This window comes from Lissotriton vulgaris, chromosome 5, assembly GCF_964263255.1.
Source record: "Lissotriton vulgaris chromosome 5, aLisVul1.2, whole genome shotgun sequence".
Lineage (NCBI taxonomy): Eukaryota > Metazoa > Chordata > Amphibia > Caudata > Salamandridae > Lissotriton > Lissotriton vulgaris.
Window position 1 is genome coordinate 234,783,146 of NC_141693.1, and position 16,621 is coordinate 234,799,766.

General features: G+C 46.4%; 1 protein-coding gene across 1 annotated transcript in view; it reads left to right on the top strand.

The window, feature by feature from the left end:
* Positions 1 to 9,833: 9,833 nt before the first annotated feature.
* The window catches only part of LRRC26 (leucine rich repeat containing 26), a 113,934-nt gene continuing 107,146 nt past the window's right edge, over positions 9,834 to 16,621 (top strand). The window contains exon 1 of the mRNA XM_086921246.1: positions 9,834 to 10,773. Within this exon, the coding sequence (XP_086777372.1) occupies positions 10,131 to 10,773 (643 nt within the window). The 5' untranslated portion in view covers positions 9,834 to 10,130. The remainder of the gene's footprint in view (positions 10,774 to 16,621) is intronic.

Consider the following 16,621-nt stretch of genomic DNA (forward strand, 5'->3'; position numbering starts at 1 on the left):
CGCATTGACAAGAGCCTGTAGAAGGGGTAAAAACAAAAGAATAACTGTTTATACCGACAGTCGGTACTGTTACGGGGTTGTTCATGACTTCGGCCAACTATGGTTACAAAGAGAATTCATGACTTCCTCAGGTACCCCTATCAGAAACGGAAGGGTGGTACAAGAATTACTGGAAGCTATTCAATTGCCCAAAGAATTGGCTGTGGTCAAGTGTGCGGCTCACAGATCCGGAAATGATGATGTGACAGCCGGGAACCGATACGCTGACCAAATCGCACAGTTTTGTGCCCGACACCAAATGTCCCTCAAAATTGGGTAATGGGGTGGACACAGCTGCCAACTGATGTTGTTTGATAATGTGTCAACGTGGGATGAATTAAAAGACTTACAACAATCAACAGACAGGACAGAAAAAGTTAAATGGAGTGAGAATGGATGTAAAGTAAGAAATGACGGTGTGGTAGTAAACCCAACTGGAGTGCCTGTGTTGCCTGACAGCCTGATAGATCCCATGGTCAGGATGATACATGAACCAACACATATGGGAAGGGACGCCATGTGTCGTGTGTTTGACAAGGTGTTCTACAATTCAAGGTTCAGGAACCAAGCGGAAAGGTTTTGCCAGAGGTGCCTAGTGTGTCAGCAATTCAATGCAGGAAAGAAGACTGTAGTAGAGCAAAGTACCATCGGAAAGGCAGTAGGTCCCTTTGTTAGGATGCAGGCGGACTTTATAACCATGCCCAAATGCAAGGGATATAGGTATGTCCTGGTTATAGTGTGCCTATTTTCCCGGTGGGTGGAGGCTTACCCAGCAAAGAAAAATGATGCCTTGACTGTAGCCAAATTATTGCTCAGGGAGTTGATACCTTGGTATGGAATTCCTGAGACGATTGAAACAGACCAAGGTGGGCATTTTGCCAACGATATCCTAGAAGAGCTCTGTAAGGCCTTTAAAATGAAGCAAAGACTGCACTGTGCCTACCATCCCGAAGCGTCAGGGGTGGTTGAGCAGATAAATGGCACGATCAAGTCCAGATTGGCGAAGATGTGTGATTCCACCAAAATGAACTGGACAGAAGCTTTGCCCCTTGTGCTGATGAGTCTGAGAAGTATTCCAAATCGAAAAACAGGCCTGAGCCCCCATGAGGTACTAATGGGGAGAGTGATGCGACAAGCATGGGTACCTGGACACAAACTGCTAAGCATTACTGATGATTTGGTGCTAGAATACTGCAAGCAACTGGGTGACCAAGTGCGTGACGACTGGCCCAAGACTCCAGCACATAAGCTACAACCAGGTGATTGGGTGGTGTTAAAGAAACATACCCGGAAGAGTTGCCTTGGACCAAAGTGGGGAAAGCCAAGACAAGTGATCCTTGTCACCACTACTGCTGTAAAGTGTGCTGGTGTACTGAAGTGGATCCATGCCAGCCACACAAAGCGGGTAACCGGAGAAAACGTGACTGAAGCTGAAGGCAGCACCGCTGAGGAGACTCCCGAGGAGAGTCCGGATCTCGCTGACATCGAACTGCCGAGCACAAGTCGAGACGTTGATTGGTACCCTGCCGACGACCAGGTTCATGATCCAATACGAACCAGGAAATATTCCTACCTAGACAGTGAGTGGGATAGTCCAGGTGAGACAGAACTAGAGGACGAAGGTCAGGTCAACGAGACTCACATTACACCTGATCAGGAAATAGGCCAAGTAGGGACAGATCAAGACGTCGACACTCCACCTGAAACTCCGGAGTCTGGAAAGGGACAGATAGTGGTCAAAGTTGAAGTTCATGCGGAAGAAAATGAAGGGAACAAAGTGCATGAACCAGAGCAGATAGAAATAGACGAACGTGTTCAGGAATCGGAATCCAGTTCACCCGAAAGCAAAGAAAGCCTACAAAGCAAACCTGAACAGGGCAAGTTTGAGGACCAGGCAGAAGAAATATATGAAAGACCTGGAACTAGTCAGACAGGAAGGGAAATAGACTCTGTCCAGCACAAAGAAAAAATAAAAAGAGTGCACGAAGAAGGCCAAGTGTCCTCGACCACTGAAAGTCACAGAAGCAAAAGTACACCAAGGTACGTCAAAAGGCTAAGACTCCGAATAAAAACAGTCGAGGAGAAACTGAAAGACCGTAAGAGGGCTGAAAGTGAAAGAAAAGCAGCCCGAGGCAAGTCTCTGAGAAAGAGCGACAGAGTGAAGAAACAGAATAGACTGTATCGGAGCCCCGAATGGACATACTTGGTGCTGGAAGAAATTGATGAGCCCAATCGCGGTGGCAAAGGTGACGAAGAGTCCACCACTGATCGGAGTTCGGACGAAGACCCTCCTTGAGACAAAACAGAGCGAAGCCTTGGTGTAAAGAAACAAAGAGGGGTTGCAAAAGCCACCTGTAAGCTAAAATGTCTGATTCAAACGTAGCTGGAAGGTCCAGATTTGGGTGTTGTAAAACTTGCTGTAAAATATGCTTGTGTAGTATAGCTATGCTAATAGTGATGTGGATAGGGTTAACAGTCTTTATACCTTTTATGATAAGTAAAGATCCTAACTTGTCCCCTACTGAACCTGAAATATTAGACACAGACATTGTACAGACTGCAGAAACACCACGAAGCTTAGAACGACGTGACAACAAAGTTAGTCTGAGACATACACGACCAACATTAGAAGCATCAGATGAGGGTGGACTGCACTTTCACAAGATGAGAAACCGGACGCATTTAAATGTTTTCGCTAACCTATTAGTGCATTATGTAGAAGCTATGGAAATAGAAGATTGTTATGTCTGCATGAAGCTACCCACGTCTGTAGCTGAAGGTGTGACATATCACCACTTACCCCTAACTTACGGAATTTCCTGCAGTATATTGGCTAGCTTGTTTTATAGAAGCACTTTGCAGTACTACTATTCAAATGCTGATGTAATATTTTCTGAGCTTCCTATTAGAGGACACCTGAACCTTGTACATATTAAAAGCGAGGTAACCCGTTATATGGGAGAATATTTCCTGACTATAGGTGACATAGACTTAAATGAAGCACGACAAGAGAATCTGACCTGTTCTTTGCAAGAGCAGGAGAAGATGTTTATAAAAATGGCAGACAGAAGGAGGGAAAAGTTTCAGAAAAAGGCAAATGATGAAAAGGATAGAGTCCCTAGGTGGGCCGAGCACATGGACAACACCTCACAAGGCGAAGCTAGTCCTGCTTTGTTGCTGGATTTTGAACAAAAAGGAAAACTTTGTCTCCATAGAGAAAGGACAGAATATTATAACAATGTATTCATTGGTTCCAGCGAGTGTGAACATAATTATAAGGTAATTGGAGGTTGGGGTTTCAAAAATGGGTCAGAACCTGTGTTTCCCGGAATATATTATATATGTGGGAACAAGGCTTATTTTAAATTGCCGGATCACTGGTATGGAAGCTGCTACTTTGGCATTGTTTTCCCGAAAATATACCATGTGAATGATGCTGCTGGAAGCAATGATGAAGATACTAATGGCTTAGTGCGTAGTAAACGTGAGAGTGTAGGAGAAATCATAGGTGATATTTTCAGTGCACTGATACCTGGAATGGGGGTAGTTCTGAACACACACCGAATCTGCAAGTTGTCTACAGTAGTGGATCGGTTATCTACTGACACTGCTGCTGGATTCCTGCTGGTCAATACTGAAATGGTTGCGATCAGATCTATGGTTTTGCAGAATCGCCTTGCTCTTGACACCTTATTGGCAAAAGAGGGCGGAGTCTGTAGAATGCTGAAGGCGCAACATTGTTGCACCTATATACCTGATAAAAGTATCGAACTTAAAAGATATGTAAGAAATATAACTAATTTGGAAAAAGAGCTCAAACCATTAGAGGTTGACAGTGCCTGGACGAGACTGACTGGAGGTCTCTCCTCAATAGGTAGTTGGTTTTCTAACCTAGGTAGAAATCTTCTATGGAAAATACTGATGCCAATAATCGGAATAGGTGTGATTGTACTGATCATATTCATCTGCTGTAAATGCCAAAAATGTAATAAGAAATACACCGTAAATAAGAGAGGGGTGAAAAGAAACATTGATGAGTTAGAATTAGAAGAACTAAGGAATCAAATCTACAAAAAGGTAAAGAATCACCACTCTCATAGAGAAGCCGAGAGAAAACTAAATAATAAATTTGTCGAGATTGAGATGCATGATATGGAAGAATGAAAGTTGGCATCTGTTTCCTTTGTAGTGATGATAGTAAATATCATCAAAGAGGGGATTGATGGAGCAAGGATTCGCACGTAAAGCGACTTGCTCGCACTCATGAACCTCGCCTAACGTATAATCATATTAATCCAACTGTCCGTCATTTATTTAGCATTTTCCCCAACACGCGGGTGTCCCGAGAGGCTTGCCTGTGTGTCTTTTCATCCTCACAATGCTTGCACTAAGGAAATGGCTGCTTCGCAGAAATCCAGTCTGCGCATGCGTCGGTCATACCCATGTGACGTGACGCACTCGCATTTTGGAGGGATTGTATTGCTCATGCGCACTGATGCAAAGATGGCCGCTTGTCTCTCACCACGCTCTTTGCTTGCTACCGCTGCTTTCGCCTATCTGTCTTTTCGCACTAAACTTTAATACTATAGATGTTATAAAATAAGGGGTGTGTTAAATTCTATCACGGTATACAGAGTGATCATTTTTATGTACGATTCTAATTTGTTCTTGCTTACTTTTCATGTACCGCATCTCTGGGGGCTGGGGCACACATGAGCTACGCCATGATGAAGCTCCTCTGAAACCTGTCATGTGACCTGGGAGAGACCTCACTGCGCAGAAGCTAAAACAAGCCAGCTGGCTCCTGAAGCCCAATGCGCCTGGGAAACCTCTCCAGGAGACCGAAGCCTACCTTGAGCGACGCAACACTGTTGCTATATGCTATGTACTGTATTGTCTTGCTGTATTCCTATGCCTGGGAACGTGAACCCAAGGGGCGGGTGTGCAAATTTTCATATTAATGATGGGAACACTGAATTCTAGGAGGTGACAATGACCAGGTCACCTCTCCTGACCAATCACAATGTGGGAAACTGTCACTTGCAACATTAGTGGGTGGTCTAAGGGTCCCCAAACAGTATAATTGTCCTGGTGCAGCTTAGGGAAATTGTCCGACTTGTCCGAGTAGCAGACCTGTCACTGACCCTACGAACTCTATAGGTGTTCAATCTAGAGTTCTGCAGAGCACTCTGTCCATACTTTCCACAAACTCCTAGGGGTGGAAATTGTCTTAAGTGCTGGCGAAGCATTTTGCTGGGGAAATTCGAAAACCCAATCGGGGTTACTGGCGGATTACTTGCAGAGAGGGGTAACGCAGGCGTTGCATCCGAAGCTGTGGGTGTTGGTCGTGCCTTGGTGAGCCCATTCCTGACCCAAACCTGAGGGGTATCCTGTCCTGACTGTCCGTGAGCTGTACCTGCTCGCATTCTGGTATTCCAATCCTTGAGGGTCCTTGTCCCCGTCTTTCCAAACTGACCCGTGGCCAGGGTTAGTCCTCATTCCTAATTAGGTAAATATTATTCTGTGGGTTTGCGTCTTTCTCTCACTATCCCTTCTTTCCTTAATAAAGCACTCTTGCCTGTGATATTGCCCTATTGCAGTTGAAAGCAACGTATATGTCATTGTTTATCAGAACTGTTCCACTTTCCCCTACCCGTAGGACGTTACTGAATTGTCATATTATAATAGTATGTTCCAGTTTTCCCCTTTCCCTTAGTATGATTGCAGTGAAACTCAGTAAGAATAGAATAACTAGTCTAGTTAAGTATTTGTTTTAGGTTTCCTGTCCCTTGCCCTAGTTTAAAGTTTGCGGTGAAAACCTATTACCTTTCAGTGTTCTCACTTACTCTAGTGATCCTTGCCCTAATCCATAGTTATATTGTGGCTTTGGGTTCTACTGATAGATGTGATTCTTTGTATTTTGGCTTGTCATTTTGGCATAATTCATTCTGAAATCTTTGATAAACTTAAAAAGTCATCAGGTGTCTGTGGTCATTTACAATAAAGTGTGGATAAACGTATTTGGTATATGTAAAGTTTTACTCCCTTTAGGAAAACTTGTCACCTATCCACTGCTAGCTCCTGATCCGTCAAGAGTAATGTGCTTGTGGTAAGTCAGGTACATGAATAGTAAGTGGTGTAAGAGTCACCCCCCGAATTACTCATAGTGGCGTGCAAGAAATCACCCGGTTCACGCAAAACTCAGTCCTCGTACTCACGCCAGGGCCCAGTGCGTGGGGAAAATTGGCAAACTTGTGACCCGGGTGACCTGCGCGCTCTATCACTAGCACCGCCCCGGACAGGAAACCCTTTGTCCAAGCTCTCCTCGCTGGAAGGACTCCCAGCAGCAGGAGGTCAGACTCGTGTCTGTGGTGGCAGCATCCATTTTGTGGAGCTGAGGCTTTGCTTAACTTTAACCGGGGTTCACAGTTACATACATGTCGTGTCCCTCTAGAAGGGTGGAATGCTAACCCCGTCGCCAGAATTGGCGAGGGGTTAGTATTCCAATTCATATGACACCTTACTCGACATGTTTTGATAAAGCAATACCAAAGATAGCATTTAACCGCGAGGATTATAATGCACTTAAGAGTATATGGTATGCGTTATCATGGAACAGCTATTAGGACTTGGTTCCGCAAGCTGCAGACAGGCTCAGCTCATTCCAGAGCACCATCTCACACGATTCCAAGCACTCTGCCTTCAGGATTGTTAAGGCCTGCCATAGGAGTGACTGATAGGAATCTGTGTGTCCATTTTTAGGGTTAGATATAGGTATACTATATCTACAGCAAAGGGTGATTACACGACTTTGCCCCAGCTGTCATGCAGCCAGTTGTGTCAAATTTAGGAGGCCAGCCAGGGGTGGCATAATACATGCTTCAGCCCCTGGTAGGCCCTGGGTACACCTATGCCCTGAGTTACAGGGTCTGATAAGGTGGCCCAGTCCCAATTGGAAATGTACCTAAGGTACATGGAATCCATTTTACAGAGAGAGCAGTAGGCCTGGGATCCTGATTGGCAGGATCCCAGGTCGACTATGTCAAAAACCAGCTAAAACACAGGGCAAAAAGTTGGGGGCAACCATAGTCAGGAGGTACCTTCCTACAGTCAGCTTGTAAGTTTCACTTGGAACAACTGACTAATGGAGTATCTTTCATCTATCTGCTATTTGTTTTGAAAGGTAGCACCACAACACCTGATGACCATTCACCTTTGACTCCTGTTTGTCAATTTTGGAAAGTCTGCCTTAGCCCTACTTTTAGCTCTTATCTGCTGAAGTTGTGGGCCAATCATGTGAAAATGGAAAGCCAGTCTCCTTTTAGCTGTGGAAAGCAAAAGAAACGGAAACTGAATATAACTTCTGATGATCCGTCCACTGAGTTTGTCTTTAAAAAAGTGATGAGGTCTTTAAAAGAGCAAATTGACACCACAAGATCAATTATTCTTAAAGATTTTAATGCCCATGATGCTTTTCCTCTTTACTCAGACTCTTGTATCGTAGTGTGTATTGAAAATTCACTTCCAAGTAACCATAATCCTTCACCACTGGATATTATATTAGGAAGCTCCGGTTCTTCACAATGAACTTGTAACATATGCAAGCTTTGATATGAAGGCTATGGATGGGATTGCTGTTAAAACTGTATATAACCATGGTATTATACTGAGCTCTTATCACGCAATTAAATAAATGCATTCATTTATAAAACAAAGATAATTCTTTTGCATAAAAAATGGTTTATGAAAGGGTTTAACAGAGGAATTCAAGAATATCACTTGTGACACCTCTACCAAACGTGAATGATTCAGCAAGGTGGTGTTGCCACAGTTGAGTCTTTTTCATTCCTTAAATGTCTCAACACTATGCACCCCACAATGTGCCCATAAAGGTAATCTTGCTGAGGTTAAACACTGCTCTCTACCTACCACCATTAATCAATTGACTGTTGAGCATTGGGATGGGGTGTGTGTGAGGCTACAGCCTATAAACTGCCCGAAAGCACAGCGACCACCCTCTTCTTCATCTTGCAAGCTACGCCTCATGTTCTTGTCACAGGAAATGCACCCTTGCCAAAGGATCTCAAATCAGAGTATAAACCCTTATTAATAAAGTAGTATTCCGGATAAAATACAATACATCTGTTAATTATGGATACCCAATAATTGTCGATATGGCCATATGTGCATTCTGGTTATATCCCTCCACAAAACCCATCAGGAGCAACTGTATTGGTCTAACATTAAGATCTCACTTTTTGGCCTAACTAGCCCTCTTAAAAGTAAGACTACTGAACAAATCTGTTGACATTATTGAGGCCCGCTGTGATTTGTTTACAAAGCTCTGGTGTCATCTTCACATCATGTTCCTTCTGTGGGATCAGGGAGGCAGGACCAGCAATGATAATCTCTCATACCTAATTGCCTTCTTCTTGGCCAGGACCTGCTGGCTTGGATTGCCTTACGGTGAATACTACATCAGAACCAGGTTTGGACAGGCCTTTTATTCCACTGGGCATTTCCCTGGTGGGCTGGAGCCATTGAAGGCCGGTTTTGAAAGCCCAGGACCCTTGTGGTGTCTCTGTCACTTTCCGCGCTCCCTGAAGTGCAGCAGACACTGGGAGGCTCCAAAGGAGAGAGACAGACTCATCAGAGAGGGAGAAGTGAGAGAGGAGAGAAAGAAATAGATGGTTGGAAAGAAAGAAATTTTGTGAGGAGACGAAGTGAGCGGGCTGGTTTGAGCATTTTTGCCAGGGCTGTTTTGGTTACCCAGTTCGGCCCTGATCAGTACATCATGTTAGCCACAGAAGCCACAAGTTTAATTGGCCTCAGGCACTTTACTTCCTTTTACAAACATGTATTATTAAATTGTGGACCTGAAAAATCAAGCAGAAAAATTGGTTTGGATCCTATCTATTTGTACCAACACACAATGTTATCTGTCTCCAGGAGATTTGGATGATCAAAAGCTTAAATTAGTTGCTTTAAGCCGTTTATGGCACCCACTACTCCTTGGCAACAGGATTGATAATCGTGAAGGTCTAGTCATATTGATAGCAATCATGTACCCTGTTATCCACAATGTTAAATACATATTCTAACAGTTTTATTGCAATTCAACATAGGTTTTGTGATGGCCTTTGACCACATGTGGTTGAAGTGTCAGACTGTGTGAAACCCTTCAGGAGCACACCTTGCTGGGCGTGTTCCATGTTGGGTTCTAGGGTTCTAGGGTTCTAGATCCACGGGTGATTTCGGTGCTAAGCTTGGCACAGGGGCTTGATGGGCCCACTGTTACAGTTGAAGGGTTTGTTACGAGGGCGCTTGCAGAATGTGAGGATTGACCAGCAGGGTGGCTGTGACCCTCCAGGTCACAACAAGGTACAAACCCATTATCCACCTTCACACATGGCCAAAAATAAATACCAGATATGCAGCTGGGTGCACAATGGTACCCATGCAGGAAACTTTTCTGCCCCAGCACCTCAATTTAAGATAGATTCAATTAAACTGTCTCTAGTTGACCATCTTGCATGCCTCTTTCCAGCACTTCGAAATGTCACCGAATTTATTCTCTGCTTTCAACTTTTCATAATGTTTCCTCATTGACGTCCGCCTAGCCTAAAGGCATAACTGCAACACTGTTTCACAGTAATGCCTTTGAAGCATACCTGCCTATATAGGCAATCTCTTTGTCTTTGCTCGGCGACTTCTTGGCTGTGTAAACAGCTACGTGGAGTGGGTGGAGCGGAGGCTGGATAAGGAAATAATTGTACGGTGAGAGGCAGAGGAACAGGATCATAATCCCTGAATAAGGTTGGGCTATTGACATTAAGCAGGTGACTTTAACTTGCTCGACACTGTGGCGATAGAGGCTCGAACTTCTAATATTTTCAATCCAAGGTTGCATCTTCTTTTTAAGGAACTTGAGAACACCACGCAGCACGAGGCCAATTTTTAGGTACCATAAGGGAGGTTATTCCATAGACCTTGGAAGCGGTCTTTAAAAGAAGAGGATTTCAAGCCGACCTAAAAACTGACCTTGAGGATGATTCAAAGTTGTGGGAGGCTGTCTCACTCAGAATAAAATAATGGCTGAACTCAGGACACTTGCACCGATGGTGCCCTGGGGAAGATACACTCTTTTTCGTTTGCTGGTCGTTTTTGCCCTTTCCCTGGCCTCTTTCGGCTGCCCTCAACTTTGCAGTTGCCCGGGTGGAGCGGTGAACTGCACCAGTACAAACCTGCGATTCGTCCCTGAAAGGATCAGTCCGCTCACTACTGCCCTTTCATTGGCCCACAATGACATCGCATCCTTACGACCCAACTCCTTCCGCAGGCTCGAGCGCCTCCAGAGCTTGGAATTACAGCACAATGTGATCTCCCTTCTCCTCGACCAAGCCTTGGAGGGCCTCTGGAGCCTCCGATACCTCGATTTAAGCTTCAACCATATCACTTCCCTGAGGCCCGAGGCCTTTAAGTCTCTCCCCAGCCTCACAACTTTAAATCTGGGATACAACCGGATCGGTAGCCTGGATCCGGGGACCCTGGTTTGGTTTCCGTCCTTGCAGGAACTGTTTCTGAATGACAACGCCTTGCGTACCCTCGAGGCCGGGGTCCTGCAGCCTCTGCCTTCAGCCGTGTCCCTCCGGCTGGATGGGAATCCGTGGGCCTGCACCTGCCTCATCTTCCCTCTCTGGACCTGGATGGCTGAACACAGAGACCGAATTCGAGGTAAGAAAGAGGGCAAGGGGATTTTTTAGCAGTGCAATGTCATGCAGTCTATAGATGAACTCTTACAGATCCTGGGATGCGTCCTCAGGGTAGTGCAGCCTCGGAGGTGTTCCAGTGGTCATCCTACGAGGAGGTTCCTCCTAATTACAGTCTGCATTCCCAGTTACGTCATTTTGAAGTAACTTTGTCTGCGCCTTTTGGATCCAGACCAGAGGGGCCCAGTCAGAAGGATTTCCGGCCAGAATCAGAGTTGTAGGGTCTGCAAGAACCAAACGGGCTGAGTTGCAGTGGTGGAAAGGACCTGGTATCAATTGAGCCCTTTCTTGGGCCGTTGTTCCTTAGGACTGTTCCCATGAGGCACAGGGTCAAGACTGATTTGCATATGGCTGGGTTCAAATTGGAATGGCATGGTGAGCAAAAAAACTATGGATTTAGGCCCAGATCTCTGTACTGGGTGAATGTATGACATTGTTCTGCATTCTGTCCATCAACTATTGTTTTTGCATTTGTCGCCCCAAGTGGGACAGGTATGCCCAGCCGTGGGTCCCGTCCTCTCTATGCCACTGGAATCAAGCTATCCTGGCTAAAGTGGGGTGAAACCCCAAAACCAGTTCTAGGATACTTGCTTCCAGTCCCGAGGACCGGGTTGGACTGTTCCCATGAGGCACAGGGTCAAGACTGATTTCCATAAGGCTGGGTTTGGAATGGCATGGTGAGCAAAAAAAACGATGGATTTAGGCCCTGATCTCTGTACTGGGGTGAATGTATGACAAAGGCATCTCATGTGAATTATAAATATAAAGAGTTTCAATTTATGCGATCTGGATCAGCAAGTTTTTGGGGGACTGCTCCATGCAAGTCCTCGCTCTGCTCAGCGATGCGGGGGCAGTGGTAGCCAATTAACTCTAGGACTAAGGTTTAGGTCCAAGCAGTCTGTGCTTTTCAGAGAGCCCTACCCACCACTCCCAATAAAAAGAAGACTGCAACTCCCACAATGCACTCATTTACTAAATCAAAGACCAGGGTTGGAAATATGATGCATTTGTGACATGGAGTTCTCTAGTAACACTATTCATTCACAAAGGCCTGGTAGCTTGAGATCTGGCTAATGGTTCTTAGCTTACCCACTGGAGCCTACAATTTACCCGTGTGAGACACCTTCCTTAACGTCTACTAATAGAGTGTTGTACAGTGGACTGCCCACCTGCACCCGGCAGTCTTCTGGGTGATAAGTAGGGATAATGTAATGTAATGTAATGTATAGGCATTTATATAGCGCACTACTTACCCAGAGGGTCCCAAGGCACTTCGACCGCTGCGAAACCCTTCCTGGCTTCCCTGAGAGATGGTCCCTTAATGGGTATCTCCAGGGTGAGACCAGGCATCCCCGGCGGTCTGGTGGGGCCGTTAGTGAAGATGAGGCAAGCTAATGCCCAGAGTTGCCAAGTGTGATCGCTGATCAGAGTGGGCACCGAGGCGAGAGAATTATCAAGTCCCCTGACCCTGGTCCAGAAACCTGCCGCGCTGGGAATCGAACCCTGGTCCCGGGCCGTCCTCTGCTCTCGGGTCTGCCGCCTCTAACCAGTGAGCCACACTACTTCACTAGAGACTAGGTTGAGGTGTAGGGCATTAGCATGTCACTCATGCATACAGTAAAATTCCTGACAAAATCATGTCAGGTCACAGTAATAAAGTATGTAACTTGGAAATCAGTTAAAGTATTTAATGTTTTGTAAAAGTTTGCGTTGCTGACATACTTGCTCTGAGCTGCTATTTAAGCCATTTATTAGGTTTTAGCTTTGTCACCATAGAATGGTTTATTGGAATGACTATTCTGGCTTTGCCATATGGAAAGGAACTGACATGCATATCTAAAGGAATTAATAAGATGTAGTTAATGTTGGAGGCAAGAGGACGGATGATGCATAAAACATGAAAGATCTGGGCTACAAATTTGGAGGTGTACTGTCTGTGCCGACTACCTCTTGCTAACATACTTCCAAATTTTTTGGTGAATTACAATACAATTATGAGAAATGTTTGCATTTACGAGAAAGTGGTTAAATGACTTCATTGTAGAACTCTAGAACTGCCTATTTTTTCGAAGTGGGATATGTTAGCATGAAAAGTATGCATTCCTTTTTTATTTTCAAAAGGAACTGGTAAGGCACTGGAATATATACACTTATCAACAGTGTTAAGATGGACCTGAAAAGAGTGCTCAGCAATGCATTACATTTGTTGCCACAATATAAATGTAAACTTCTAAAGCAGTTAAAAATAAATAACAACGAATAGGCTGTCATGGATCAAACATAAGTAGAATGAGGTATGTTTCCCTTACCTGTATGCTGTCTTTAAGTTTTTCCCTACTTCATGGATAACTCTGCATGTTGATAACATTATATTTCCACTGATCAGTCAGTGAAGCTATCTCGTCAGATGGTCACCCCAACTGTCAGCCCGCTCACCTCACCAATGATATACCCCACTTATCCACCACTGTCCAGGGATAAAGGCAGAGACCGGTCTCGCCCTACAGAGAACCACCTACCTCTACCTGCTACCCATGCAGGGCTCACAGCCGTTCAAAATTCGAACAAACATTGGCAAAGCCAAAAGGTCCGGCCTTTCTGCTGTGACGGTTTTTTTAATCCAAGAATATGTAACAAAACAAAATGTAAAAAGCTTGCAACCACCTACCAGTGGCAGTCATATTTTTATAATACAAATTGTAAAATTGATGAACGTTCACTGGTGTGGCTGCATTGCTTGTGCTATTATTTGAACAAAAAGACTTTCAGTCGTGTATTTCATTTTATAATTACTATTTGTGAAGGAGACCAGAATAACTTACCATCAAACTAAGCGCTTGGATTAGCACACAGGAAGTTTAAACACCCGAACTTTGAAAAGAAGATAGAAAATAAATCACCATCTAATTAGGTATCCAAACGCGAAATAAATAGCAGATATTTAAAGTTAATATAAAAAAATAATACCAAAACACACTTAGAGCAAGCTTTGTAAGTAAAGAGAAAGAAACTATTTTTAGGAGGATGTGGACAATGTACACAGGTTTTGTGCAGTCATCTAAAGTGAAAGGAACCAATGGGTAAAGTGTGCTTCAACGCTGTAACTAAAGAAACTTTGAATAATGTAAAAAAACACACCCTCAACTTTTTCCAGATAAGCCTTATTATTGCTTAGCCGTTTTCCTAATGTAACATGTCAGTTTTACAATTATAAAAGCATTTACTAACACAAAGTTTTCTGCGTGAATCAATCTTCTCTGGGTGGGGAGTGGGCATTCCAGGATGAGAATGCCATGGAAGTTGGGAATAACAAACCCTTTTCCATCCCCTTTCTGCTATGGATCAAGGGTCTGAGACAGTACTTCATTTTTGCTGGCGGATACCACCGGCTCTTATTTTTGCCTACTGTGCAAAAAGAACGCCCTGCTGACCTGGGCTGTACATGCATTTCTAAACTTAGGCGAATGGGCGCTGCCATACTAAAATTAAGTACTCAGATATTTATGAGTTTGGAAACAGGTGTCATGAAGCAGTTTGGTCGAACCCTCCTGCCTATGGCGATAGGCCAGTGACAACACAATGTAGGGCAGAACTGGCAGCTGAAACATAAATGCTGCTTGCATGCGCGTGACCTACCACCTGATGTAGCATGGCAAGGTAATCTGCGCATGCGTGCGCCTAATACAGTCTGTCCTGCCGTGTCGTGTGACTTCAGTTCTGTGCCGTACATTACGTGTTTGCCTTATACATTTGGCAGTTTTCACAGCCGAGATCGTCACGCATTTACGCTAAGCAGCGTGTTCTGTCTGCGTGCTCGGGGTTACACGTGCAGACGCCCTATCGGACTTATTTTTCCTCAGCTGCAGACATTATAAGATTAATGCCGGATGGGTGCAGCCGCATGGCCCATCCTCGCAGCAGAGGGTCACGTGGCTGATGCTCAGAGAGGTGCTAAACCTGGTTGGCCTCAGTCTCAGGACGGCTGGCCTTGGCCCACGTGCACCGCGCTGAGTGTCCTCCTGGGATCTCAAAATAGCAAGTGGGCTTCAAGGGGGCATGCTGTGAGGGGACAGGGAGGGAGATGGGTGTACAGGCTCCCCTGACCAGTCTGGCTGCTGTCCAATGGCGAGTTAGCCTATGACACCAATAGGAACCTTCCATGCCACCGCAGCACACATTCAATCAATCAATCAAACACTTGTATAGCGCACTACTCACCCGGAAGGGTCTCAAGGCGCTTGGGGGAAGGGGTCCACTACTGCTCGAACAGCCAGGTCTTGAGTTGTCTCCTGAAGGCGAGGTGGTCCTGGGTCAGCAGAAGGTGAATGGGGAGGGAGTTCCATGTCTTGGCCGCCAGGTAGGAGAAGGATCTGCCTCCGGCGGTGGCTCTTCGGATGCGTGGTACGGCGGCGAGGGCGAGGCTAGTAGACCGTAACTGGCGGGTGGGCGTGTAGAAGGTCAGACGGTAGTTGAGGTACTTGGGGCCCAGGTCGTGGAGAGACTTGTGTGCGTGGGTGAGGAGCCTGAACGTGATCCTCTTGTTGACGGGGAGCCAGTGCAGGTCCCTCAGGTGGCCGGAGATGTGGCTGCGTCGGGGGATGTCCAGGATGAGTCGGGCGGAGGCGTTCTGGATGCGTTGGAGTCTTTTCTGTAGCTTGGCTGTGGTTCCGGCGTAGAGGGTGTTTCCGTAGTCCAGTCAGCTGGTGACGAGGGCCTGGGTGACCTTCTTCCTGGTTTCGGTCGGGATCCATCGGAAGATCTTGCGAAGCGTGCGAAGGGTGTAAAAGCATGATGAGGATACGGCGTTGACTTGTCTGGTCATCGAGAGGGAGGAGTCCAGGATGAAGCCCAGGTCGCGTGCGTGGTCTGTTGGCTTGGGAGCGGTGCCCAGGGCTGGGGGCCACCAGGAGTCGTCCCAGGCGGAGGGCGATGGTCCCAGGATGAGGACTTCCGTCTTGTCTGACTTCAGTTTCAGGCGGCTGTTCTTCATCCACTCGGCGACGTCTTTCATCCCTTCGTGTAGGCTGGTTCTGGCGGTGTCGGGGTCTCTGGTGAGGGAGAGGATCAACTGGGTGTCGTCGGCATAGGAGATGATGTTGAGGTTGTGTTGGCGTCCGATGGCAGCAAGAGGTCTCATGTAGACGTTGAAGAGGGTCGGGCTGAGTGATGATCCTTGCGGGACGCCGCAGATGACTTCGGTGGCCTCGGATCGAAACGGGGGGAGGCGGACTCTCTGTGTTCTTCCGGCGAGGAACGAGATGATCCACTCCAGTGCCTTCTCTTGGATGCCGGTGTTGCTGAGGCGTTGGACTAGGGTGCGGTGGCAGACAGTGTCGAACGCTGCAGAGAGGTCCAGGAGGATAAGTGCCGCTGTTTCCCCGTTGTCGATGAGGGCGGTCTCGGTGCTGTGGTTGGCTCTGAAACCGGACTGCGAGGGGTCGAGGGATCCGTTCGTCTTGAGGAAGGCGGCAAGCTGTCAGTTGACGATCTTCTCGATGACTTTGGCAGGAAAAGGGAGGAGCGAGATGGGGTGGACGTTTTTGAGGTCGGTGGGGTCCGCTGTTGGTTTCTTCAGTAGGGCGCTGAGCTCGGCATGCTTCCAGCTCTCCGGGAAGGTGGCGGTGTTGAAGGAGGTGTTGATGACGTCCCGGAGTTGGGGTGTGATGCTGGAGTCGGCCTTGTTGAAGACGTGGTGGGGGCAGGGGTCGGTTGGAGATCCGGAGTGGATGGTGTTCATCGTGCGGGCTGTGTCTTCGGTGGTCACCATGGTCCAGGTGAGGAGGGTGGCGTTGTGGTGCGTTGGTTCAACGGTT